This window comes from Ornithorhynchus anatinus, chromosome 1, assembly GCF_004115215.2.
Source record: "Ornithorhynchus anatinus isolate Pmale09 chromosome 1, mOrnAna1.pri.v4, whole genome shotgun sequence".
NCBI lineage: Eukaryota > Metazoa > Chordata > Mammalia > Monotremata > Ornithorhynchidae > Ornithorhynchus > Ornithorhynchus anatinus.
In genome coordinates this window covers 107,472,036-107,499,704 of record NC_041728.1, presented here as the reverse complement: position 1 = coordinate 107,499,704, position 27,669 = coordinate 107,472,036, and the positions used below count along the sequence as shown (strand labels likewise).

The 27,669-nt window shown below is 44.7% G+C and overlaps 1 protein-coding gene and 1 non-coding gene across 3 annotated transcripts in view; both read right to left on the bottom strand.

Annotated features, from left to right (window-relative positions):
- FBXO36 (F-box protein 36) overlaps nucleotides 1-27,669 on the bottom strand; it is a 96,794-nt gene that overhangs the window by 50,294 nt on the left and 18,831 nt on the right. Inside the window, exon 2 of one of the 2 annotated variants that reach the window (XM_039912641.1) lies at nucleotides 22,506-22,725. The exons of the other annotated variant lie outside the window; for it this stretch is intronic. Coding sequence (XP_039768575.1) covers nucleotides 22,671-22,725 — 55 coding nt within the window. The 3' untranslated portion in view covers nucleotides 22,506-22,670. Of the gene's footprint in view, nucleotides 1-22,505; nucleotides 22,726-27,669 lie in introns of those variants that run through there. 2 annotated transcript variants of the gene reach the window in all.
- LOC114815566 lies at nucleotides 61-198 on the bottom strand. The gene has a single exon (XR_003763359.1). It is a non-coding gene; the product is annotated as a small nucleolar RNA SNORA7 (small nucleolar RNA).

Below are 27,669 nucleotides of genomic sequence, written 5' to 3'. Positions count from 1 at the left end.
CTTGAGCCTCCACCCTTGACTCTCTCCCATGCCGCTGCTGCCCGGCACCGGGGAGTTTTGACTTGTAGCAGATTGCCTTCCACTTGCTAGCCACTGGTCAAGCTAGGAATGGAATGGATAGGCCTCTGCTTGACTCTCCCTCCCGTAGTTGAGACTGGGAAAGTCCTGGAAACTCTCCAGGTGTGACCCTGAGTGGGTGCTTAACAAATACCACAACTATTATTAATCTGGCACGACCACTGAAAAATCCCACTAACCACCACCTCCCAGATCGACAGTTTGGCTTCAGATCTCAGTGAGGCCCAGTGGGGACGATGATGTATGAATGCCAGATTCAGGAGACGCGTCGGTGACAGCACGGAGAACTTCATACGGTGTTTGCAGATCCTACAGAGACATCTGGTACCATCGGTAGACGTGGCCTCTGGCACTGTGAAAAATGTTTGGCTGTCCTGAGGAGTTACCAAGAGACTGAGACTAAAATCCACGAGGATCAAGCTGGTGACTGTGATATTCTCTACTTTACACTACAGTCAGTACTGCCAGAATAGATGCTTTCACTATCAATCAGTGCTATTTATTTTATTTTATTTTATTTATGGTATGTGTTAAGCACTTCTAAGCGCTGGATACATCTGAAGTAATCACTTTGGACATAGTCCTTGTCTCACACGGGGCTCATACTTACTATGTGCCAGGCACTGTACTAAGCACTGGGTAGATCTGAGGTAATCAGGTTGGACGTAGCCCCTCTCCCAGATGGGGCTCACAGTCTTAATCCCCATTTGGTAACTGAGGCCCAGAGAAGTGAATTGACTTGCCCACGGTCCCACAGCAGACATGTGGTGAAGCTAGGATTAGAACCTAGGTCCTTCTGACTCCCAAGCCCGTGCTCTATCTACTAGGCAATGCTGCCTGCTGGGTGCAGAGCTCTGTGCTAAGCACTTGGAAGAGGCAATATAACAGAGTTGGTAGGATAGGTTGAAGGTGATGGGGCGACTAGAGAACATTCTTTCAATAATGCCTGTCTACCTGCAAAGAATGCGATGTGGCGTTGAGAGGACATGATTGTGCTCATGCAGTAGGTGTCAGTTGTTGGGACACCCCTGGTTGTTCTTAATGCTAGATTCTCCAAGAATGCAGAGAACTGAGTGGATCATATTGTTGTTTTCAGTGGCTTCCTAGGACCGATCAATCGATCGGTCAGTGGCATCAAGCAGCCTGGTCTAGTGGATAGAGCCCAGGCGTGGGAGTCAGAAGGTCGTAGGTTCTAATCTTGGCTCCACCACATCTCTGTTGTGTGACCTTGGGCAAGTCACTTCACTTCCCTGGGCCTCAGTTCCCTCATCTATAAAATGGGGATTGAGACTGTGAGCCCTACGTGGGACAGGGACTGTTTCCGATCCAATTTGCTTGTATCCACCCCATCATTTAGTACAGTAAGCACTTAAATACTGTAATTATTATTACTGTTATTATTGAGCACCTACTATGTGCAGACCACTGTACAAAGCACTTGGGGTAGGATGAAAGAATTACTAGACATGTTCCCTGCTCATAAAGAGCTTACAGTCTAGAGGAACCATGACCAATCAATTGGATTTAATGCTATTTATTGAGTACTTACTGTGAGCAGACCCCTATACTGTACTATACTATATTATACTACTATAGAGAGTACAATATAACAGGGTTGGTAGACACATTCCCTGCCCACAGTGATTTATTTATTTGCTATTGTTTTAATGAGATATTCTTCCCCTTGATTCTATTTATTGCCATTGTTCTTGTCTGTCTGTCTCCCCCCATTAGACTGTAAGCCTGTCATAGGGCAGGGACTGTCTCTATCTGTTACCGATTTGTACATTCCAAGCGCTTAGTACAGTGCTCTGCACATAGTAAGTGCTCAATAAATACTATTGAATGAATGAATGAATGATCTTACTCTTACAGTCTAGAGGACTGACAGATCACCTTATATTGCATTATTCTCAGCGTTTAGTATCCAATCAATCAATCAAAAATATTTATTGAGCACTTACTGTGTGCAGAGCACTATACTAAGCGCTCGGGAGAGTACAATATAATGGAGTTGGTAGACAGATTCACTGCCAACAGAAGGTTTACAGACTAAAGGACTATAATAGAAATAATAATCCTCGATCAGTTTAAATTGTGACTCATTTCAAACAGTCTAGTGTTTCAGGGTATGGTATAATACCTGTGGCATTTGTTAAGTGCTTACTATGTACCACGCACTGTACTAAGTGTTTGGGTACATACAAGATAATAGTGTTGACCACAGTCCCTATCCCACATGGGACTCACAGTCTTAATCCCCATTTTACAAATGAGGGAACCGAGGCACAGAAAAATTGAAGAGATTTGCCCAAGGTCACATAGCAGACAAGTGGCGGAGCTGGGATTAAGAACCCAGGTCTTCGGACTCCCAGGCCTGTGCTCTTTCCACTAGGCCATGTTGTTTTGCAGACATTACAGATTGTGGCTGAACAAGGTGTTCATTGGGGGCAGATCCCATTCCCTAGCTGCTGCTTTTCTTATTCTCTAAAGCCCTCAGGGAGTGTCTTTCATTTATAGGTCACCATTTTGATAAGACACAGGGAAAACGTTCTGGCTCTCAGAAATCTTTGCTTCCCCGTGCACTGGTAAAATGGGTCAGAACACTGGTTGACAAAATGAATGCAGTTCCGCACCTTCCCTTTCCTGGTCTGAGTATCTAACAGTCTCACACAGCAGTTAATCCTGGGTCCTGAGTTGCCCAGAGAAAGCCCTAGATGTCCCTGGCCTCTAAATCAATCAACTAATCATATTTACTGAACACTTTCTGGGTGCAGAACACTGTACTAAGTGCTTGGGACAGTACAGTACCACATGGTAGAGTTGTTAGCCACGATCTTTACCAACAAAGGAGAGCACAGGCCTGGGAGTCACTGGACCTAGGTTCTAATCCTGACCACGATTTGTCTGATGTGTGACCTTGGACAGGTCACTTCACTTCTCTGTGGCTCAGTTACCTCATTTGTAAAATGGGGATAAAGACTATGAGCCCTATATGGGACAAGAGCTGTTTCCATCCCAATTATCTACCCCAGGGCTAAGTACAGTGCCTGGTACATAAAAAACAATTAATAAATGCCATTAAAAAAAATAAGGAGCTCACAGTCTACAGGAGGAGACACGTATTAACATAATAATTATTGTTATTTTTAAGTTACCTGTTAAGCATTTACTATATGCCCAACACTGTTTTAAGCTCTGGGGTATATACAAGTTAATCAGATTGGACACAGTTACTGTCCCACATGGGGCTCACAGTCCCCATATCCTGCTTAACAAATACCATTATGCAAGTCACTTAACTTGTCTGTGCCTCAGTTACCTCATCTGTAAAATGGGGATTAAGACCGTGAGCCCCACATGGGACAACCTGATCACCTTGTATCCCCCCCCAGCGCTAAGAACAGTGCTTTGCACTTAGTAAGCGCTTAACAAATGCCATCATTTTTATTATATTATTATTTTACAGATGAGGAAATTTAGGCACAGAGAATAGTAAGAGTAAGCGTGGTATTTGCTAAGTGCTTACTACGTGCAAGGCTCTGTATTAAGTACTGGGGTGGATACAAGTAAATCGGGTTGGACACAGTCCCATGTGGGGCTCACAGCCTCGATCCCCATTTTATAGACGAGGTAACTGAGCCACAGAGAAGTGAAGTGACTTGCCCAAGGTCACATAACAGACAAATGGTGGAACGAAGATTAGAACCCCTGACTTTCTGACTCCCAGGTCTGTGCTTTATCCACTACGCCATTCTGCCACTATGCCATTCTCAAGTGACTTGAGAAGTTCACTTCAAGTGACTTGAAGTTAAGCGACTTGCCCAAGGTTACACAGCAGACAAGTGGAACCCAGGTCTTTCTGACCTCCCAGTCCGGGCTCTACCCACTAGCCTATGCTGACTGGAGGTAAAGGAAATAGTAGAGTATAAGGTGTATAATAGTAGAGTATAAGCACTTAGTATAGTGCTCGGCGCACAGTAAGCGCTTAAATATGATTGTATGAGTAAGGATATTTACATAAGTACCTTGGGGCTGGGGTATCAAAAGTGCTTAAAGGGCAACCAGCCAAGTGCATAGTCTACACAGAGGAGTCTCCTCTTCTATCTCTCCTCTCTCATCATCATTATTATTATTATTATTATTATATCTGTTAAGAGCTATATGCCAGGTACTGTACTAAGCACTGTAGTAGATACGAGCAAATCGGATTGGACACAGTCTCATGTGGGGCTCACAGTCTCAATTTCCATTTTGCAGATGAGGTCACTGAGGCCCAGAGAAGTGACTTGCCCAAGGTCTTACAGCAGACAAGTGGCAGAGCCAGGATTAGAACCCATGACCTTCTGACTTCCAGGCCCCTGGTCTATTCACTACGCCATGCTGCCTCAAGACTCGCCCGCTCCCCTGCACACCCCACCCATGCCCTCTCCTCACCCCATCTCAATTCAAGCTTGGGAAAATGATCACCTTAAGCAAGAGTAGGGCTAAAATATTTATATATTAATTTTCAATTTCTAAGTTTCAGCTAAAATGCCAGCCCAAGAGGAGTAGCATCAGAATATATTGATTGTTTCAACCTTATTTTTTGAAAAGGGAATTGCTTATTATTTGGAGAATGTAACATGTATCGTTTAAAGGTATTAGTTGCCTTTCCTCTCCATGACTTAAAAAACTTTCAGAGTATCTTTTTAAAAGAAAGATATGGTAAGAAGACTCTAAACTGTAGATTGTTGTTATATTGTCTGTTGTTGTATTGTATTCTCTCAAATGCTTAGTACAGTACTTTGCATACAGTAGGTGTTCAATAAATATGATTCAATGAATTAAATGAATGGACTGTAAACTAGGTTCTAGGCTGTAAGTTCCTTGTGGGCAGGGAAGTTGCCTACTAACTCTGTTGTATTATACTCTCTCAAGCACTTAGTACAGTGCTCTGCACACAGTAAGCACTCAATAAATACAACTGATTGATAGGAAGTAGCTTCTAGGGCCAGGAACCGTTTCAATTCTTACCTGTGTATTTTCTCTCAGCGTTTCGAACAGTACTTCATACACAATCTGTGCTTAATAAATACTAATTCTACTTCAAAATGGTAGACGCAAAAAATCACACAGTCCATCTGTTTTTTTAATGTTCCTAGAAAAAAATCTATCTTCCCACTAGCAGTCTTCTACTCCAGGAGGTGTTTCTAGTCTGAGCCCTTTGCTCCTGGCTAATGTTCTTTTTCCTTTTTTTTTTTAATGTCATTTATAAAGTGCTTACTATGCATCAAACACTGTTGTCAGCACATCACTTATGTACACATCTTTACTTTATTTTTATTAATGTCTCTCTTCCCCTCACCAGACTGTAAGTTGTTGTGGGCAGGGAATGAGTCTATTGTTGTATTCTCCCAAATGCTTAGTACAGTGCTCTGCACACAGTAAGCTCTCTAAATTCATTCATTCATTCAATCATATTTATTGAGCGCTTACCATGTGCAGAGCACTGTACTAAGCACTTGGAATGTACAATTCGGCAAAAGATGGGGACAATCCCTGCCCAACGTCGGGCTCACAGTCGAAATACAATTGAATTAATGGAATAGATAGACGTTTATTAGACCAGACCCAATCCCTATCCCGCATGGGGCTCCCAGTACGGCCCTGCTCTAGGAACCGTTTGGGAAGGGACCCCCCTAGCCCCACGCCTTTGGCAGGGATCAGATTTATTCAGCAGCCTGATGGCAGAAGATTGCATTCATTTCTCTGTATCTACCCACCATTACATGTAAATGATCCTTCGAATGCACTTAAGGACTGCGTCCCTGGAATAGCTAGGGGAAAGATCTGGCAGCTTTATCTTAGTACTGGACAAGATGGCCACTGAAAGGATAACTTTTAGAGTGGCAGTGAGCAGCTGCTCTATGATGAAGCAAGAGAAGGGCACAGGGAGGCAGGGCAAACATTTTAATGACCCAGCAAAACATAGCTTTAAAAAATAACAAAAACAACAACGACAATAATAACAATAGTAGTAATGTATTTATATTATGGTATTTGTTGAATAATAACGCTGGTATTTGTGAAGCACTTACTATGTGCAGAGCACTGTTCTAAGCACTGGGGTAGATACAGGGTCATCAGGTTGTCCCACGTGAGGCTCACAGTCTTCATCCCCATTTTGCAGATGAGGTAACTGAGGCACAAAGAAGTGAAGTGACTTGCCCACATTCACACAGCTGACAAATGGCAGAGCTGGAATTCGAACCCATGACCTCGGACTCCCAAGCCCGGGCTCTTTCCACTGAGCCACGCTGCTTCTCTGTAGCATTCTCTGTTGAATGCTTAGTATGTGCCAGGCACTGTACTAAGCATTGGATTCCTTGTCTTACTACGTGCCAAGCACTGTCCTAAACGCTGGGGTAAATACGTGATAATCGGGTCCCTCATGGGGCTCATACTCTTAAATAATTATATTTATTCATTCATTCATTCATCCACTCATTCAATAGTATTTATTGAGTGCTTACTATGTGCAGAGCACTGTACTAAGCACTTGGAATGTACAAATCGGTAACAGATAGAGACAGACCCTGCCCTTTGACGGGCTTACAGTCTAATCGGGGGAGACGGACAGACAAGAACAATAGCAGTAAATAGAATCAAGGGGATGAACAACTCATTAAAACAATAGCAAATAAATAGAATCAAGGAGATGTACATCTCATTAGCAAAATAAATAGGGTAATGAAAATATATACAGTTGAGCGGAGGAGTACAGTGCTGAGGGGAAGGGAGAGGGGGAGGAGCGAAGGAAAGGGGGGAAGATTGATGCCTGTTTACTTTTATTGATGACTGTCTCCACCCTAGAGTGTGAGCCCCTTATGGGCAGGGACTGTCTCTCTTTACCGCTGTATTGTATTTTCCAAGCACTCAGTAAGTGTTCTGCACACAGTAAGGGCTCAATAAATACGAATGAATGACTAAAGTAGGAAGGAGTACGGGTATTGAATCCTCATTTTGCAGATGAGGGAACTGAGGCCCAGAGAAGTGAAGTGACTTGCTCAAGGTCACCCAGTGGTTGAGTGGCGGAGTGGGAATAGAACCCAGGTCCTCTGACTCCCAGGCCGGGGCTCTTTCCACTGAGGCCGTGCTGCTTCTCCAATAGTGTGACTCAGTAGAAAATCACTGGGGGACAATAGCACCTGAGAAACCAGCCAGGGGAGCAACAACAGGGAGAGAAATCTGCTCCAGCAGAGGCTTCAGGAAGATTGTGAGTCCAAAAGGGGGGTACTGAACAATGAATGACAGGTTATACAAACAGTGAAACGAATCAGCATGACAAAGGCCCAATCTTCATACTGTGGAGAGGCTCATCCACTGTACAAAGGTCTTTTCAATTGCGCTTTTTTCTTTTTTAAATGGTTTTTGTTAAGCGCTTACTATGTGCCAGGCACTATACTAAGTACTGGGGTAGATAGAAGCTAATCAGGTTGGACACGGTCCATGTCCCCCTCATGGGGCTCACAGTTTTAAGTCCCCCTAGAGAAGCAACATGGCAGAGTGGAGACAGCCCGGGCCTGGGAGACAGAAGGTCATGGGTTCTAGCCCCGCCTCTGCCACTTGTCTGCTGTGTGACCTGGGGCAATTCACTACACTTTTCTGTGCCTCTGTTCCCTCATCTGTAAAATGGGGGTTAAGACTGTGACCAACCCGATTATTTTCTATCTACCTCAGTATTTAGAACAGTTCCTGGCACATAGTAAGCACTTAACAAATACCATTATTATTATTACTATTTTACAGATGAGGGAACTGAGGCACAGAAAAGTGAAGAGTGACCTGCCCAGGTCACATAGCAGATGCATGATTAGAACTCAGGTCTTTCTGACTCCCAGGCCCATGTGCTTGCTCACTTAGATGGGGTCTCCAATTATATAGACTCACTAATGCAGGGAAGCAGTGTGGCTCAATGGAATGAGCCTGGGCTTCGGAGTCAGAGGTCATGGGTTCGATTCCCGGCTCTGCCACTTGTCAGCTGTGTGACTGTGGGCAAGTCACTTAACTTCTCTGTGCCTCAGTTACCTCATCTGTAAAATGGGGATTAACTGTGAGCCTCACGTGGTACAACCTGATTACCCTGTATCTACCCTAGCGCTTAGAACAGTGCTCGGCACATAGTAAGCGCTTAACAAATACCAACATTATTATTATTATTATTATTAATGGATCCTTTCCATGATGAAAATTCATTCATTCATTCATTCAATAGTATTTATTGAGTGCTTACTATGTGCAGAGCACTGTACTAAGCGCTTGGAATGTACAAATCGGCAACAGATAGAGACAGTCCCTGCCCACTAACAGGCTTACAGTCTAATCGGGGGAGATAGACAAAAACAATAACAATAGAATCAAGGGGATGAACATCTCATTAAAACAATAGCAATAAATAGAATCAAGGAGATGTACATCTCATTAACAAAATAAATAGGGTAATGAAAATATATACAATTGAATGGTCGATTTGGGCATTTTACTAGACCTACAGGTAATTGCGATCAGCAAATCTAGAGGGAAAAATTAAAAAAAAACCTCCAGACCTAAGAATCAAAGGTGGCCCTGGGTCAACCCTAAGAAGATAAATTCATTTCCCCTCTCCTTTTCCCAGTGGTTGTTACTGCCAGTGGTTGGTGTTGCGAAGCACGATGGACAAATGAAAATGGACTTTCTCTTCCACACCTTCTCTCATTCATTCATTCATTTGTATTTATTGAGTGCTAACTGTGTGTAGAGCACTATACTAAGTGCTTCGAAAGTACAATTAAGCAACAGATCAGCAGGAAGGGCTAGATTCCACCTACCCATAAACACTGATCCACCTGCTCTGGCTTCCTGAAGGTCCAGTCTCATAGACAGTTTCCATTAGTCTCTTCTCTACTGGTCTGGGAAAATGGCCAGAGCCATCTCCTAAGGAGCCAGAAAATCATTCCCTGGACTCACTTTTTTCTACCAGAGAAGCAGTGTGGCCTAATGGAAAGAGCACCTTGAGCAAGTCATTTAACTTCTCTGTGCCTCAGTCCCCTCTAGACTGAAAGGTCGTTATGGGCAGGGATCGAATATTGTACTCTCCCAAGCGCTTAGTATAGTGCTCTGCATATAGTAGTTGCTTAATAAATACCACTGATCAATCTGCAAAATGGAGGTTAATTGTCAATTTTTAATTGTCTATTACCCTAAAGCACTTTGGAATAAAGCAACAGTTAAAGGTGTAATCATTCTTTAGAAAAAATACTTCCACAGGACCTGAACTGAATGCATTAGTTCTATATGAAGGACATGACCAGATTTTCATCTCACATCTCAGAGAAAATCTCCAAACACGGACCGTACACCACTTCTATTTCCCCCAAACTCTCATGGCTTCCAAAGTGTTATTCCTTCACGCGTTCCTCAACAGTGCCCAGGAATCTTGGCGCCATCACTGCCTGATCTCAGGAAAACTGCTGGTGCTACTGGCTTTCATCCTCTGGAAAAAAACTTCATCAGGATGGACTGGACAGCCAGATTCCACTTCTAGAGGGGCTGTGGGCAACTCTAAACATTAGGCTACAGTGGTCAACTGGGATGGACCCGTTCCAGACCAGGCCCCAACTTTCTAGCCCACATGATGCCTCATATGGTTTGGCAAAAGTGTGGAGTTAGGCTGCGTTCACCAGGGAGAGTTGAGGATATCTCTTACCTCAAAATATAACCAGCCCACACACTTGGCTCCTCTGATGCTAATCTTCTCACTGTACCTCGATCTCGTCTTTCTCGTCGCCGACTTCTCACTCCTGTCCAGCCCTTGGCCTGGAATGTCCTCCTTCCTCATATTCGACAGACAATTACTCTCCTCTGCTTCAGAGCCTTATTGAAGGCCCATCTCGTCCAAGAGACCTTCCCTGACTAAGCCCTACTTTCCTCTTCTCCCACTCCCTTCTGCATCACCGACTTTCTCCTTGTATTCATCCCCTCCGCCCCACAACATTTATCTACATACCTGTAATTTATTTATTTATATTAATGCCCATCTCCCCTTTTAGACTATAAGCTCACTTTAGGCAGGGATTGTATCTGTTTACTCTCCCAAGCACTTAGTGCAGTTAGTCTGCACACAGTAAGCATTCAATAAAGCAATGTGGCTTAGTGGATAGAGCACCGGCCTGGGAGTCAGAAGGACCTGGGTTCTAATCCCGACTCTGCCACATGTCTGCTGCGTGACCTTGGGCAAGTTATTCTCTGGGCCTCAGTTACCTTGTCTGTAAAATGGGGATTAAGAGTGTGAGCCCCATGTGGAACAGGAACTGTGTCCAACCTGATTAACTTGTTTCTACCCTAGTGCTTAGAACAGTGCTTGGCACATCGTAAGCGCCTAACAAGTATTAATATTATTATTACTAAATACAATTGAATGAATGAAAGAATGAATGGATGAATGAAGAAACGACCCCAGGGAATCCTGAGGACTTGTGGCTGCGCACCTAGGGTAGATTCCCCTAGTGGGGACCTTCAATACTACCTTAGGGGAAGCAGCATGGCTCAGTGGAAAGAGCCTGGGCTTTGGAGTCAGAGGTCAGGGGTTCGAATCCAGGCTCTGCCACTTGTCAGCTGTGTGGCTGTGGGCAAGTCACTTAACTTCTCTGTGCCTCAGTTACCTCATCTGTAAAATGGGGAATAACTGTGAGCCTCACGTGGGACAACCTGATTACCCTGTATCTACCTCAGCGCTTAGAACAGTGCTCGGCACATAGTAAGCGCATAACAAACACCAACAATACAGATGAGGTTGGCAGACCCTTGAGTGTGGAGACCGTACCTATCAACTCTATTGAACTGTACTCTCCCAAGTGCTTAGCAATATCATAATAATAATTGTGGTATTTGTCAAGTGCTTACTATGTGCTGGGTACTGTATTAAGCGCTGGGGTGGGTACAAACAAATGAAGTTGGACACAGTCCCTGACCCACGTGGGGCTCACAGTCTTAATCCCCATTTTTCAGATGAGGGAACTGAGGCACAGAGAAGTGAAGTGACTTGCCTAAGGTCACATGGCAGACAAGTGATGAAGACGGGATTAAAACCAGGGTCTTTCTGACACCAAAGCCTGTGTCCTCTCCACTAGGCCATGAGTAACATGCTCTGCACACAGTAAGCTCTCAATAAATACCACTGACTGATTGATGAGATTGGGAACACTGGAGAGGATATTTTAACTTGAAGGCCCACCATAATTCAGTAGATAATGAGGGAATAGCTTCACAGAGTTTTAGGCCATTTTTATGGGATATGAGTAAAAAAATTATTACCCTTTAAAGAATCCCAGCATTTGAAATCCCTAGTTAATGCTTGATACCCATTGATTTAGATTCCCCATAGATTTCCAGTGGTGGTGCTTCCTTCCCATGGTGGCTCAGCAACTCAGTGTTATAATGGATAAATTGTCTTTTGGATTAGACAGTGTTTTCTTTGGAAAAGCTCAGAGAATTCTGAAAAATTACCTCATTAATTTGCATAGAATCACTGGGATAGTGAGAGGAATGAGTCATATACACTATTATTTGAGGGCTTGAGCATAACTAGATTTCAAATGGAGGAAACCAAAAATTTGTAATACACAATCATTACAACTCAAGTTAGCTCCCAACAATCCATCTGTCCAAATCCACATCTCCAGCCCTGTACGCTCTCCCTCTCTGCAGTCTCACATCGCCTCCTGCCTTCAAGACATCTCTACTTGGATGTCCTCCCATCACCTCAAGCCTAACATGTCCAAAACAGAACTCCTTATAATAATAATGACATTTGCTAAGCGCTTACTATGTGCCAAGCATTGTTCTAAGCGCTGGGGTAGATATACGGTAATCAGGTTATCTCACGTGAAGCTCACAGCCTTAATCCCCATTTTACAGATGAGGTAACTGAGGCACTGAGTGCCTTGTCCAAAGTCACACAGCTGACAGGTGACAGAGGTGGGATTAGAATTTATAACCGGACTCTTTCCTCGTGCTCCTTCCACTAAGCCACACTGCTTCTCACTAGGCCATGCTGCTTCTCTTCTTCCCACCCAAACCCTGTTCTCCCCCTGACTTTCCCATCACTTTAGATGGCAGCCTTTATTATTATTATTATTATTGTTATGGTATTTGTTAAGTGCTTACTATGTGCACAGCACTGTTCTAAGAGGTGGGGTTGATACAAGGTAATCAGGGTGTCCCACGTGGGGCTCACAGTCTTCATTCCCATTTTCCAGATGAGGTAATTGCGGCACAGAGAAGTTAAGTGACTTGCCCCAAGTCACACAGCTGATGAGTGGCGGAGCCGGGATTGGAACCCACGACTTCTAACTCCCAAGCCCGGGCTCTTTCCACTAAGCCATGCAGCTTCTCAGCACCACCCTTCCTGTCTCACAAGCCCATAAACTTGGCATAATCCTTGACTCCTCTCTTTCATTCAACCCACATATTCAACTCATCACTAAATCCTGTCAGTCCCACTTTCACAACATCGTTAAAATCTGCCCTTTCCTCTCCATCCAAATTGCTACCACTTTAGTACAATCACTTATCCTATTCCATCTGGATGACTGCACCAGCCTCTTTGCTGACCTCCCAGCCTCCTGTCTCTCCCCACTCCAGTCCCTATTTCATTGTGCTGCCCTGATCATTTTTCTGCAAAAACATTCAGGACGTTTCCCCACTCCTCAAGAACCTCCAGTCATAACCCATCTACCCCTGCATCCAACAAAAACTTCTCACCATTGGCTTCAAAGCAGTCAATCACCTTGCCCCTCCACCTCACCTCGCTATTCTCCTACTACATCCCAGCCCGCACACTGTGTTTCTGTAATGTTAACCTTCTCACTGTGCCTCGATCTCATCTATCTCACCACTGACCCCTTGCCCACGTTCTGCCTCTGGCCTGGAATGCCCTCCCTCCTCCTCAAATCCGTTCTGCCTCTGGCCTGGAATGCCCTCCCTCCTCCTCAAATCCTGCCCTCAATGACTCCCCCACCCCCTTCAAAGCCTTATTGAAGGCACATCTCCTCTAAGAGGCCTTCCCTGATTAAACCCCCCTTTCCTCTACTCTGATTCCCTTCTGTGTCACCCTGACTTGCTCCCTTTGTTCTTCTCCCTTCCCAGTCCCACAGCACTTATGTACATTTCTGTTGTCCCTCTGTCTCCCCCGATTAGACTGTAAGCCTGTCCCTGGGCAGGGATTGTCTCTATCTGATGCCGAACTGTATATTCCAAGCGCACAGTACAGTGCTCTGCACATAGTAAGTGCTCAATGAATACTATTGAATAATATATTTATTTATATTAGTGTCTGTCTCCCTTTCTACACTGTGAGATCAATATGGGAGGGGAATGTGTCTGTTTACTGCTGTATTGTACTCTCCCAAGTGCTTAGCACAGTACTCTGCACAAAGTAGGTGCTCGATAAATCTGACTGAATGACTAAATGGATGCTAAGGATGAGCTCCAAGGAATATATAAGTGGTAGAGGTGGATGTTGGGTGGCTATCACTCTGGATTTGAGGTCTTGGGCTCCTTCACGGAGCTATAGCTATAGACTGTACACAATAAATGCCCTGAGGGGAGGGATTGCTTTCCCAAGTGCTAAGTACAGTGCTCTGCAAACAGTAAGCACTTAATAAATATCACTGTTTGATTGATTAGTTCAGTGTAGGAATGTACATGCACTTCTAAAGGGACTAAAGGAGAAGCAAACTCATGGGGATTAGAGGGGCCTGGGTTCAAATTCCTGCTCGGCCACTTGTCTGCTGTGTGACTGTTGGGCAAGTCATTTAACTTCCCTGTGACTCAGCAGCATGGCTCAGTGGAAAGAACATGGGCTTAGGAGTCTGAGGTCATGGGTTCTAATCCCGGATCTGCCATCTGTCAGCCGTGTGACTTTGGGCAAGTCACTTAACTTCTCGGTGCCTCAGTTACCTCATCTGTAAAATGAGGCCTTTGAGCCTCACGTGGGACAACCTATCTTGTATCTATCCCAACGCTTAGAACAGTGCTTGGCACATAGTAAGCGCTTATCAAATACAAACATAATAATAATAACAATAATATATATATAAATATATATTAATAATAATAATTACTACTAATAATAATGATAAAATGGGGATTAAGACTGTGAGCCCCATGTGGGACATGGACTGTGCCCAAACTGATTAGCTTGTATCTTCCCCAGTGCTTAGTTCAGTGCCTGGCACATAGTAAGTGCTTAACCAATACTAGAAAAACCCCCAAAAAACCCACCAACCCCAAGAAGAACCTCAGTCACTGGTTGGGACAATTCAAGCTCACTAATCCAGGAAGGAACTGTGTGGGTCTTATTTCATAGACATTTTCCTGAATACTTATCCTTCAGGGTTCAATACAAAAAATATCCAGGCATCTGGGATTGAAAAAACTGGAGCTAAATCTGTCAATTATAATTATAGCAAATTTAGGGAATAAACTGACTTCTAATTAAATTATATTTTAATTAGAAATTCTAGAGTTTCCAAGGCTTTCAAATGAAGGCTTGGGGCACATATGTAGAATAAATATTGAAATAGAAACATAAAAATAAGCATAACTGCTGATGGAAAATGGTTTATTAAGATATGAAATTCTGAGCATTCCTTTTATTTATGGCTAAAAAAATGGAAGGTTCTTTGCTCTCCCTAAAACCACTCTTACTATAAAATTGGCTTTAAACATCAGTTTGTAGGTTATGCCCAGTCCTCTGTTTCTTTGGAACATCTTGGAGTCAACCAATCACTTGTATTTACTGAACTCCCACAGTGTATAAAGCCCTGGACTGGGTGATTTTCCAAAGTATTTATTTTATAATTGATGACCTTTCAACCATCTTAATAGGGTAAAAGTCCTGAGCCAAAGATCAACAGGGAAGCAGCATGGCTTAGTAGAAAGAGCACAGACTTGAGAATCAGGGGCCCTGGGATCTAATCCCGGCTCCTCCACTTGTCTGCTGTGTGACTTTAGGCAAGTCACATCACTTCTCTAGGCCTCAGTTTCCTCAACTGTAAAATGGGAATTCAATACTGTTATCCCATCTAGACTGTGAGCTGCACGTAGGACAGGGACTCTATCTGACCTGCTCATCTTGTATCTACCGCAGTACAATGCTTAGTAATAACTTCACTCTGCTGCCCGGATTATCTTCCTACAAAAATGTTCAGGGCATGTCAACCCCCTCCTTAAAAATTTCCAGTGGTTGCCTATCAACCTCTGTATCGAACAAAAACTTCTCACTATTTGACTTCAAATCTCTCCATCACCTTGACCCTTCTTACCTCACCCCGCTTCTCTCCTTCTACATCCCAGCCAGCACACTCCACTCCTCTGGTGCCAATCCCCTCACTGTGTCTCATTCTCACCTGTCCCGCTGTTGACCCCTGGCCCACGTCCTACCTCTGGCCTGGAATGCCCTCCTTCCTCAAATCTGTGAAACAATCACTTTTCCACCCTTCAAAGCCCTATTGAAGGCTCACCTCCTCCAAGAAGCCTTCCCAGACTAAGCTCCCTTTTCCTCAGCTCCTCCTCCCTTCTAGATCACCTCTACTCGCTCCCTTTGCTCTCCTCCCCCCTTCCCTCCCCACAGCAATTATGTATATATGTAGATATCCATAATTCTATTTATTTATATTGATGCCTGCTTACTTGTTTTGCTGTCTGTCTCCCCCCCTCTAGACTGTAAGCCCATTTTGGGCAGGGATTGTTTCTCTTTATTGCTGAATTTTCCTTTCCAAGTGCTTAGTACAGTGCTCTGCACACAGTAAGCACTTAATAAGTACGACTGACTGACTGAATGAATAAAAATAATGGTATTTGTTAAGTGCTTACCATGTGCCAAGCACTGTTCTAAATATTGGGGTAGATACAAGGTAATCTGGTTGCCCCACGTGGGCCTCACAAGTCTTAATCCCAGTTTTACAGATGAAGTGAGGTACAGAGAAGTTAAGTGGCTTGCCCAAGGTCACACAGCAGATAAATGGCAGAGCAGGGATTAGAATCCATTGTCCTCTGATTCCTAAACCCTGGTTTATCCACTAAGCCATGCTGCTTCTCTTACTTTACTTGACACTTACTAAATTCTTAACAAATACCATACAAAAAAGTCTTTCATTTAAATCTGGCTTCCTCTCTCATCTTTACTTCAGAGGAGAAATAAAACAGGACTGGAGATAATCAACTTGATCCTCCTCCACAGAGGAGCAGGATGAGCTCTCTTAAACCCATTAAGGAACATCTAAGGGGAAAATATTTTTTAGGGCTCGGAGTGGGAGAGGGTGTGGCTCCAGGAGATAGGCTTTCAGGGTCAGGACTGATAGTCACAATCAATCAATCAATCATATTTATTGAGCATTTACTGTGTGCAGAGCACTGTACTATGCCCTTGAGAGAGCACAATATATCAGAGTTGATGGACATGGCCCTGCCCAGAATGAGTTCAGAGGGGGAAATTCAAGTTCAAACTCAGGAGAGGAGGGGGCCTTGAGGGGATCGGTGGAAGTGCAGAGGGGGAATGAGAAAACGTGTGTATATCCCTTGCAAGGAGATCAAGATCAAAGCTTCTTGTTTAAGCTCTTAAAGTGTTTGGGGGGAAAAACAGAAGTCAACAAAGGTCTGACCTTTGCACTTGAGTTTATCACAAATGGGGGAGATAGCACCCCTAAATTGATGAGTATTGTACACTTAAAAGAGACAATAGGTATAAAGAAAAAGAATTTGAGAATAAAGAAATCAGTGGCAAATAAACAAATACCTAAGCAGTGAGTTGGCTGGTGGGAATCACACGACTCAGAAGATTGGGGTGGGGATTAATCAGGGAATGCCTTCTGTAGGGGAAAGGGGTGTTACTTTTTTTTTCTTTTTTATGGTATTTGTCCAGCACTTACTATGTGCCAAAGACTGTGTTAAACGCTGGGGTGGACACAAGATTCATTCATTCATTCGTAATTATTGAACACTTACTGTGTGCAAAGCATTGTACTAAGCATCAAATACACAATCCCTGTCCTTTTTGATCTCCCAACCTTCTGTCTTTCCCCACCTTCAGTCTATACTTCACTCCGCTGCCTGGATTATCTTTCTACAGAAATGCTCTGGGCATGTCACCCCCTCCCCAAAAATCTCCAGTGGTTGCCTATCAATCTCCATCACCTGGCCCCCTCCTACCTCACCTCCCTTCTCTCCTTCTACAGCCCAGCCCGCACACTCCGCTCCTCTGCCGCCGCTCACCTCCTCACTGGGCCTCGTTCTCGCCTGTTCCGCCGTCAATTGACCCATGTTCTACCTCTGGCCTGGACTGCACCCCCTCCTCACTTCTGCCAAACTAGCATATTTCTCCCCTTCTCAAAGCCCTCCTGAAAGCTCACCTCCTCCAGCAGGCCTTCCCAGACTAAGACCCTCTTTTCCTCTGCTCACCCGCTCCTCCCAATCCTCCCCACCCATATTCCCTACCCTCCTCCCCACCCCACATCTCTTGTTTTGTATATATGTACACATTTATAATTCTATTCATTTTATTAATGATGTGTATGTATCTATAATTCTATTTGTTTATATCGATGCTATTGATGCCTGTTTACTTGTTTTGATGTCTGTCTCCCCCCTCCTAGACTGTGAGCCCACTAAGGACAAGGACTGTCTCTCTTGCTGAATTGTACTTTCCAAGCGCTTAGTACAGTGCTCTGCATACAGTAAGTGCTCAATAAATACGATTGAATGAATGAATTTTACAGATGAGGAAACTGAGGTCCAGAGAAGTTAACTGATTCGCCTAAAATCACCCAGCAGACAAGTGGCAGAGGGGGAATAGAATCCAGGTCCTCTAACTTCCAGGACTGTGCTCTTCCCACTAGGCCACATTGCTTTTAGAAGGGCTTTGAAGGAAGGGAACATGGTTTGGCAGAGCTAAGGGGAAAGTGTGTTCCAGATGGGGAAAGTCCTGAACAACTGGTAACAGAGGTTAGAGAGTTAAGAATGAGGTTGGGAGCTGCGCTCAGAGATAGCAAAGAACTGGAGTTTTGGAGTAGCAGGAGAAACAGCACAGAGATAAGAGGGAGCCAGTTGGTAAAATGCCTTGAAGCCACTGATCAAGAGGTTAATAATAATAATAATAATGTTGGTATTTGTTAAGCGCTTACCATGTGCCGAGCACTGTTCTAAGCGCTGGGGTAGACATAGGGGAATCAGGTTGTCCCACGTGGGGCTCACAGTCTTAATCCCCATTTTACAGATGAGGGACCTGAGGCACAGAGAAGTTAAGTGACTTGCCCACAGTCACACAGCCGACAAGTGGCAGAGCTGGGATTCGAACTCATGAGCCCTGACTCCAAAGCCCATGCTCTTTCCACTGAGCCACGCTGGTTCTGTTTTGTATATTAATAGTATTTGTTAAATGCTTCCTATGTGCCAGGCACTGTTCTAACTGCTGGGGTAGATACAAACTAATTGGGTTGGACACAGTCCCTGTCCCACATAGGGCTCACAGTCTTAATTCCCATTTTACAGATGAGGTAACTGCTAAGGGACTTAGTTAAGTGATTGGCCCCAGGTCACTCAGCAGAAAACCTGCATTAGAACCCAGGCCCTTCTGATTCCCAGGCCTGTACTCTATTTACAAGACCACGCTGCTTCTCTTGTGAGATGCAATGGAGAGCCACCGGAGGTTTTTGAGGAGGAGTGTTTCGGAAAGATGCTATGGGCCAGCTAAATGTCAGACTGAAAAGGGGAGAGCCTGGAATCAGGGAGACCAGCAAGATTATTATCGTATTATTATTATTTCATCACCCTGGGGTGATGAAAGCTTGTTACTAGGCTGATGATTATAAAGGTGAAATTTTATCGAGGAATGATTTCAAGAGAGACTGGTGAAAGAGAGAGAGAGAAGTAGCATGGCCTAGTGGAAAGAGTGCGGACCTGGGAGTCAGAGATCCTGGGTTTTAATCCCGGCTCCTGTGACTTTAGGCAAGTCACTTAACTCACTCGATCTCATCTATGTCTCCGCTGACCTCTCACCCACCTCTGGCCTGGAACGTCCTCCTGCCTCACATCAGACAGATAATTGCTCTCCCCCACTTCAAAACCTTATTGAAGGCACATCTCCTCCTAGACGTCTGCCCTGATTAAGCCCTCCTCTTCTCCCACTCCTTCTGCGCCGCTCCTACTTGCTCCTTCATTCAACCTCCCTCCCAACCCCACAGCACATCAGTGTATATATGTATATATCTGTAATTTATTTAACTGTTTATTTATATTAATGTCTGTCTCCCCCTCTAGACTGTGAGTTCACTGTGGGCAGGAATGTGTCTGGTTGTTGTTATAGTGTGCCCTCCCAAGCGCTTAGTGTGGTGTTTTGCACACAGTAAGTGCTCAATGAATATGGTTGACTTGAAATTGAATTGAATTAACTTCTCTGAACCTCAGTTACCTCATTTGAAAAATGGGGATTAAGACTGTGAGCCCCATATGGGACAGGGACTGTGTCCAATCTGTTTAGATTGTATCTACCCCAAAACTAAGTACAGTGTCTGGCACACAGTAAGCACTTAACCAATACCATTAAAAAATAAAAGAGTCAAAGATGACACCAAAGTTGTAAGACTGTGGCACAGTGATGGGAAAGTTGGGAAGAGGAGATAGTTTAGGAGGGAAAATCAGGAGTTCAGGTTGGACTATGTTAAATTTAAGGTCTCAATAGGCATTCCTTACATCTTATTCCTTCCATTTTGACACATGGGATGGGAAGCAAACAGGGGAGGGGAAAGAAATAGGGAATAATTTACTAGTGGAGAAGATCAAGCAAGGAAAAGAAAGGGAAATGTAAAAATAGGAAAGAGAAAAGATGACAAGATCTTATCTTGGTAATGGTGTGTTGACTCCTTCTCTGATCTCAGAGGGAGAAAAGGAAAGCCAAAAGAAATCAGTAAAGACCCCATGCAGAATTCTCTGAGGTTGAGGACAGGAAAGAGCCACAGTCATCATCAGGCTAAGATTCAAAGGAAAGGTCAAAAATTGCCAGTTAGGATCTTGGGAATTCTAATGCCAGTGATGAAAAGCCAATTCATCCATTTTAGGAAGAGAACAAACAATACATTAGGTACTCTGTTAGAAATATCTGGAGAAAAAAAACAAAAACCCTGAAGGACTAGCTTGACACTGCAATGATGCCACTACCAGCAAAATAAAATTTTCATTTTAGTGTGAAGTGAAATGGTAATGCAAAGACACCATATATTCATTCATTCATTCATTCAATCATATTTATTGAGCGCTTACTGTGTGCAGAGCACTTGGAATTTACAATTCAGCAACAGAGACAATCCCTACCCAACAACGGGCTCACAGTGGAGGAAGTTCCCGGACAGCCATGGGGTCCAGCTGGGGTGGAGGGAGACCAGAGTAGGGTTTCTTCCTGGAATACTTAAGCAGGAGAAACGAGGGCTTTGCATGTGTATTTAGCAGATAAAGTACTGCGATAAAAATCGGTGTAGGGAGTATTTCAGAAGGAGTTGCTTCGTTCCTACGTGTTTCAGGAATGGGGCCCAGTGACATAATCCCGAACACGACAGAAATGGCATCTTGGGTAACCCCTGGGGTGAAGCAACATTGACTAGAGTTGGGCAGAAAGGGCAGGTGGAGCAGGAAGCAGGAGCAGAAATGGCAGGGGGTGGCCTCTGGCAGCAGAAGCTGATGAAAAAGAGGCCAGGAAGGTAGCGAAGGAGTTGGGAGAGAAAGTAAAGGACAGGAGAAATTTAAGACGATAGTAGAGAAGGCCGAATGCCCCCATTTTGAACGTACTGCTGCCCGCCAAGGTGTAGTGGGGAACCGGACACAAAGATTTAAAAAAATCTAACCCGAGTCTAATCTAACCTGAGCCTTAAATCAGTTCAAACAGAAGCTGTATGCCCAGGGAATCAGAAGGACCTGGGTTCTAATCCCAGCTCTGCCACTTGTTTGCTGTGTGACCTTGGGCAAGCCACTTATCTCCATCTCCTATCTCTCTGGCCACTCATTTTCAGTCTCGTTTGCAGGCTCCTCTTCTGCCTCTCACCCCCTAACTGTGGGGTCCCTCAAGGTTCAGTTCTGGGTCCCCTTCTATTCTTCAACTACACCCACTCCCTTGGAGAACTCATTAGCTCACATGACTTCAACTATCACCTCTATACAGATGATTCCCCAATTTCCATCTCCAGCCCTGATCTCTCTCCCTCTGCAGTCTCACATTTCCCCCGCCTTCAAGACATCTCTCCTTGGATGTCTTGCCGTCCCCTCAAATTTAATGTCTCTGAAACAGAACTCCTTATCTTCTCATGCAAACCCTGTCCTTCCCCTGACTTTCCCATCACTGTAATAACTATCCTTCCTTTCTTACATGCCTGTAACCTTGGTGTTATCTTTGACACCCCTCTCTAATTCAACCCACGTATTCAACCTATCACTAAATCCTGTCATTTCGACCTCAGAACCCACCCTTTCTTCTCTCTCCAAACTGCTACTGTGCTAATCCAAGCATTTATCCGATCCCACCTTGATTACTATATCAGCCGCCTTGCTGACCTCCCAACCTCCTGTATCTCCCCACTCCAGTCCATACTTCACTTTGTTGCCCAGGTATTTTTTCAGCAAAAACATTCAGGCCATGTTTCCCCACTCTTCAAGATCCTCCACTGCTTCCCCATCCACCTCTGCATCAAACAGAACCTCTTTACCATCGGCTTTAAAGCACTTAATAGCTTTGCCTCCTCCTACCTCACCTCGCTACTCTCCAAGTACAACCCAGCTTGCACACTTCACTTCTCTACCGCTAACCTTCTCAATGTGTCTTGATCTGGTCTATCTCAACACCGACCTCTCGCCCACGTCCCGCCTCTGGCCTGGCACACCCTCCGTCTTCATATCTGATAGGCAATTACTCTCCCCCACATTCAAAGTCTTATTGAAGGCACATCTCTTCCGCAAGGTCTTCCAAAAGCCCTCTTTCCTTTTCTTCCACTCCTTTCTGCATCACCCTGACTTGCTCCTTTTATTATCTCCCCTCCCCAGCGCCACAGCACTTATGTACTTATCTGTAATTTTATTAATTTATATTAATGTCTGTCTATCCCTCTAGAACGTAAGCTTGTTGTGGACAAGGGATGTGTCTATTATATTGTTATATCACACTCTCCCAACTACTTAATACAGTGCTCTGCACATAATAAGTGCTCAATAAATATGATTGACTGACTGACAACTTCTCTGTGCCTCATTTCCCTCATCTGTAAAATGGGGGACAGCGCCTGGCTCATAGTAGGTGCCTAACAAATACTATTAAAAAAAAGTTGTGCCTTTCAGACCCAAAACAGCATGACACGTTACCCTCCAAATTATTGACTGACTTGTTTATTCAATCAGTTCGCTGGGGTGGCTAATTCACTTGCTCCAAAATCTCCCGGCTTCCAAAATGTCAAAATTTTGCTGATTGCCAAGAAACACAGTGATCTCAGTCTTGCTCATGGTGTTTTGGAGTTGAAGTTTTCACAAAAACTCAGTCACAAGGAGCATGCAACAGTCAAATCCCAGCTGGAGAAGCTGAGCAAGCAGAATCTATAAATAGACAAGAGGGAAAACAAAAACAAAAGACGGTTGGTGGCTGGTGTGCCGGCTTGTTTCAGATATTGTTCAGTCACATGTTTTTGTTTATTTTTCACTCATTTGGCTAGGGGAGAAACCTCTTCTAAGAGCTATCTTTTTTCTTTTTTAATGGCATTTGTTAAGCCCTTACTTTGGGCCAGGCACTCTACTAAGCACTGGGGCACATACAAGCTAATCAGGGTGGACAGTCCATGTCCCACATGGGACTCACAGCCTTAATCCCCATTTTACCGATGAGGTAACTGAAGCACAGAGAAGTGAAGTGACTTGCTCAAGGTCACACAGCAGACAAGTGGCAGAGCCAGGATTAGAATTCAGGTCCTTCTGACTCCCAAGCCTGTGCCCTATCCACCAGACCATGCTGCCATCTGGGGCCAAGGAGCTCACAGAACTTTAGGTCTTCCAGGGCAGCTCAAGGGGAATCCCTCGGGACCTGGCCCTGCCTAATGAGGGACCATTGCCATTAATGAAATTCAGGAAGACAAAGATGTGCCTTGAAATTGGTCCAAAAAAGTTCTAGGCTGGCAGAAGATCTTCACCGCTCTTGGCTATTTGCCCCTGCCTCACCAGAAATCAGAGAGGCTCTGAAGGAGGCTCACTGCCCAGGGGTGATGGCAAGCCAAGTTGGACTAACTAGTCTGCAGCTTCCGCTCCACTGGAGAATAAGAGACACAAGCAAGTGGGCAATCAGAAAGCTCCTGGGGGAAAATGCAGGCAAATAATAATAATAATAATAATTGGGGTATTTGTTAAATCCTTACTATGTGCCAGGCTGGGGTAGATATAAGATAATTAGGTGGGATACCATCTCTGTCCTACATAGGGCTAACAGTCTTAGTCCCCATTTTACAGATGAGGGAACTGAGGCCCAGAGAAGTAAAGTGACTTTCTCAAGGTCATACAGCAGACAAGTGGAATCCAGGTCCTTCTAAATCCCAGGCCCATGCTCTATCCATTAGGCCACGCTGAAAAGAAGGCACCGCAAGGCCTGGTGGAAAAAGCATAGGGTCATGAGGAAGAAGACCTGTGTTCTAATCCTGGCTCCGCCATTTGCCTACTGCCTCCGAACTGTACTTTGAGCTCGTCTACCTCGTTACCAACCCCTTGTCTTTGTTCTCCTTCTGGCCTGGAACTCCATCCTCCTTCATATGTATGTGAAAGACTCTCCCCGCCTTTAAAGCCATATTAAAATCACATCTCCCCAAAGAAGCCTTCCTTGACTGAACCCTCATTTCCCCTTCTCCCTCTCTCTTCTGCATCACCTATGCACTTGGATCTGTACCCTTTAAGACCGTGATATTCACCTCAGCTCCACAGCACCTATGTATATAGCCATAATTTATTTTAATGCCTGTCTCCCCCTTAGACTGTAAACTCCTGGAGGGCAGGAAAAGGTGTCTGCCAACTCTGTTGTATTGTACTCTCCCAAGCGTTTAGTACAGTGCTCTGCACACAGTAAGCGCTCAATAAATACCATTGATGGATGATGGAGTGTGATCTTGGGTAGGTCTCTTAATTTCTCAGTTCATCTTCCAGAGAGTGGGAATTAAATACCTTTCCTTCCTCCCCCTTAAACTGTGAGCCTCATTCGAGATGGATGCTGTAGCTGATCCTTTTTTTTTTTAATGGTATTTGTGAAGTGTTTACTAGGTGCTAGGCATTGAACCGAGGCCTGAGGTAGATACAAGATAATTAGATTGGATACCGTCCACGTCCCACACGGGGCTCATGGTCTTAATCCCCATTTTACAGAGGAGGTAATGGAGCCACAGAGAAGAGAAGCAACTTGCCCAAAGTCACACAGCCTATAAGTGGCGGAGTGGATTAGACTCCAGGCCTTCTGATTTCCAGGCCAGTGCTGATTCTATTATATTTACCCTAGCATTTAGCATGGTGTTTGGCCTACAGTAAGTGCTTAACAGACTCGGCAGTTATTATTATTAGACTGAATAATTAAAAAAAAATTTTTTTAAAAAGAACTTCTGCAGTTGGATGCTTTCTAGGGCAAAAGTGACTGATGACAGTCATTTAGTGTTAGCCAATTAGGGCTTGGACACAGGTATCTAGGGATCCTGCCAATAGGTAAGGTGCCAGATTCTTGGTCTTTCAAGGCAGGATGGAAATGAGGTCGAAGCGAATGATTCACAGAGAAGAGGGACAGAAAAGAGAGGGGCAGGGAGACATAAATCAATCAACGGTATTTACGGAGAGCTTACTGTGTGTAGAGCACTGAACTAAGGTGCTTGGGAGTGTACAGTCCGGAAGAGAGGGTTAGGTGTGACGTTTGCCCACAAGGAACTTACAGTGCACAGCTTGGCTCCCAGACCTCCATATAGGAACCCGAGACCCCAACCTGAGGGAGAAAGAGAGAGTGGGGGAAAAGGGACGGAGAAAAGGGGGAGGGAGAAGGGACAGGGAGAGGGCAACTCCATAAACCACTGCTGTCATCCTAGGCCAAGCTCAGCCACCTCCACCGACATTATCGTCACCCGGGTGGCAGGAATAGCAGTGACCGGCTGACTCTGTGGCAGCCACCCCAGTTGAACTGGCCTTTCCTCTACTCTCCATCGGAAGAGGCCTTCCCTGACTAAGCCCTCCTTTCCTCTTCTCCCTCTTCCTTCTGCGTCACCCTGACTTGATCCCTTCATTCATTGCCCCCTCCCAGCCCTGCAGCACTTAAGTACATATCTGTCATTTATTTATTTGTATTAATGTGTCTCCTCCTCTAGACTGTAAGCTGGTCCTGGGCAGGAAATGTTCATTGTTATTCTGTACTCTCCCAAGTGCTTAGTCCAGCGCTCTGCACAAGATAAGCGTTCAATAAATATGACTGGCTGGCTGACTGCTCAAAACTCATCTGCTCCAAAGTCTTCCCAGGTGAATTCTCACTGACCTCAGTCATTCCAATTATATCTCTTTGCAACTGTAGAGGCGTATGAATGCCAGCTCGGGCGAGCTCAGAACCTTTCCCAATTGGCTGGTAAGACTGGTTTATATTTATTTTATCTGGGCCTAAAATAATAATAATAATTGTAGTATTTGCTAAGTGCTTACTATGAGACCGGCACTGTACTAAGCCCTGGGGTGGACGCAAGCAATTCAGGTTGGACACAGTCCCTGACCCACGTGGGGCTCGAAGTCTCAATCCCCATTTTACAGACGAGGTAATTTAGGCCAAGTAAAGTGATTTACCCAAGGCCACATAGCAGACAAGTGGCAGGGACGAAGAGAGAGCCCTCCCCCCAGTTAGGTACAGAGCCAAACAGGAAAGGTTACTGAGGTCCACCTTGCTTCCCTCCAGAGCTGTAAAATCAATTATTCTGGCTGTCCGACTCTCTACTGTTAAGTGCAGTCTTCTGATTCACTGCAGCTCAGCCCAGGTAAACCTGGATCTCTCATCCCTGGGCCGGCGAAAACACCCTTCCTCTTTCTTGCTACTTTTCTGTGCACTGGCTACACCTCTCTCTTCTCCCTCAGAATGCTAGTGTCATTGGGAAGCAGTGTGCCCTGGTGGAAGTCAGGAGGACCTTGGTTCTAATAATGGCTCCACGAGTTGCTTGCTGTGTGACCTTAGGCAAGACACTTAACTTCTCTGGGCTTCAGTTTCCTCAACTGTAAAATGGGGAATCAAAACCTGTTCTCCCTCCTACTCAGACTGGGAGCTCCGTGTGGCACAGGGACTGTATCTGACCTGATTAACCTGATCTAACCCAGCACTTAGGACAGGGCTTGACACATATAATAATGATTATAATAATAACTGTGGCATTTGTTAAGCGCTTACTATGTGCCAAGCATTGTATAAAGCAATGGGGTAAATGCAAGATAAGAAAAACTTAACGAATACCAATAATAATAATAATTAAATAATAATGATAATAAAAACACCACCTCTTGTGGTTAGTTTTCTGGTGAACAGGCCCGCTGCCCAATTTTCCTGAACGCTAGTGTATTTTACTTAAGACCATTTTGGTGAATTCTGTGGATAGCTAAATTTTATCTCTAAGTCCTGACTCTGTTTTTTGGGGTTTTTTTTCACCAACTGATTGTTTCTGCCTTCATTTTTTCCCTTCTAGACTGTGAACCCACTGTGGGCAGGGAATGTGTCTACCAACTTGGCTGTACTGTTATTTCTTTATTAATCTCTCCCAAGCACTCAGTACGGTGTTCTGCACATAATAGGTGCTCAATAATTACCACTGATTGATTTTTCTTTCCCTTTTTACTTCCTATGTTAGGGTGTGTTTCCTTCTCTCCCAGTAATTAGGAGGATGGGATGTGGGTGTGGCTGGTGACTGATAATATTGTCTTTCCATTCTCTCCACACTTCCTAACCAGGAAAGGTGTGATTATGGATGGGTTTTTTTTTTATGGTATTTGTTAAGTGCTTACAATGTGCCAAGCACTGTACTAAGCGCTGGGTTGGATACAAGATAATCAGGTTGGACACAGTCCCCATCCCATATGGGGCTACCAGGCTAGTGGGAGAGAGAACAGGTACTGAAGCTCTAATCTTCGTATCTGAAGATGTTGCTGCTGCAGTGAAACTGCTAAATTTAAGTGTTGGAGGGTGCAATGCAGCCCTTCACTTCTTCAGACAAAAACAAATGAAGCGCCTTCCTTCATTGCTCCGACTCCACCACAGCACTTATTTTAGGCGGGGAATAGGGCAGCTGCTGTCTGAAGCCCCCAGATCCCACCGCGCAGCTCCAGGCAGCCGCGGTTGTCAGCATTGGCCTCGTCCCTGCCAAAATGGGTCAGCCCTAGCCCAGAGTGCGGACGAGCAGGCAGGGGGCTCCCGGAGGATGTTGGACGAGCAGGATGCTAATGGCGTGGCTTCACGCTGGCGGCCTGACTCCATTCTGGGATCTCACTGGCCGTGATCCTGCCCTAGCC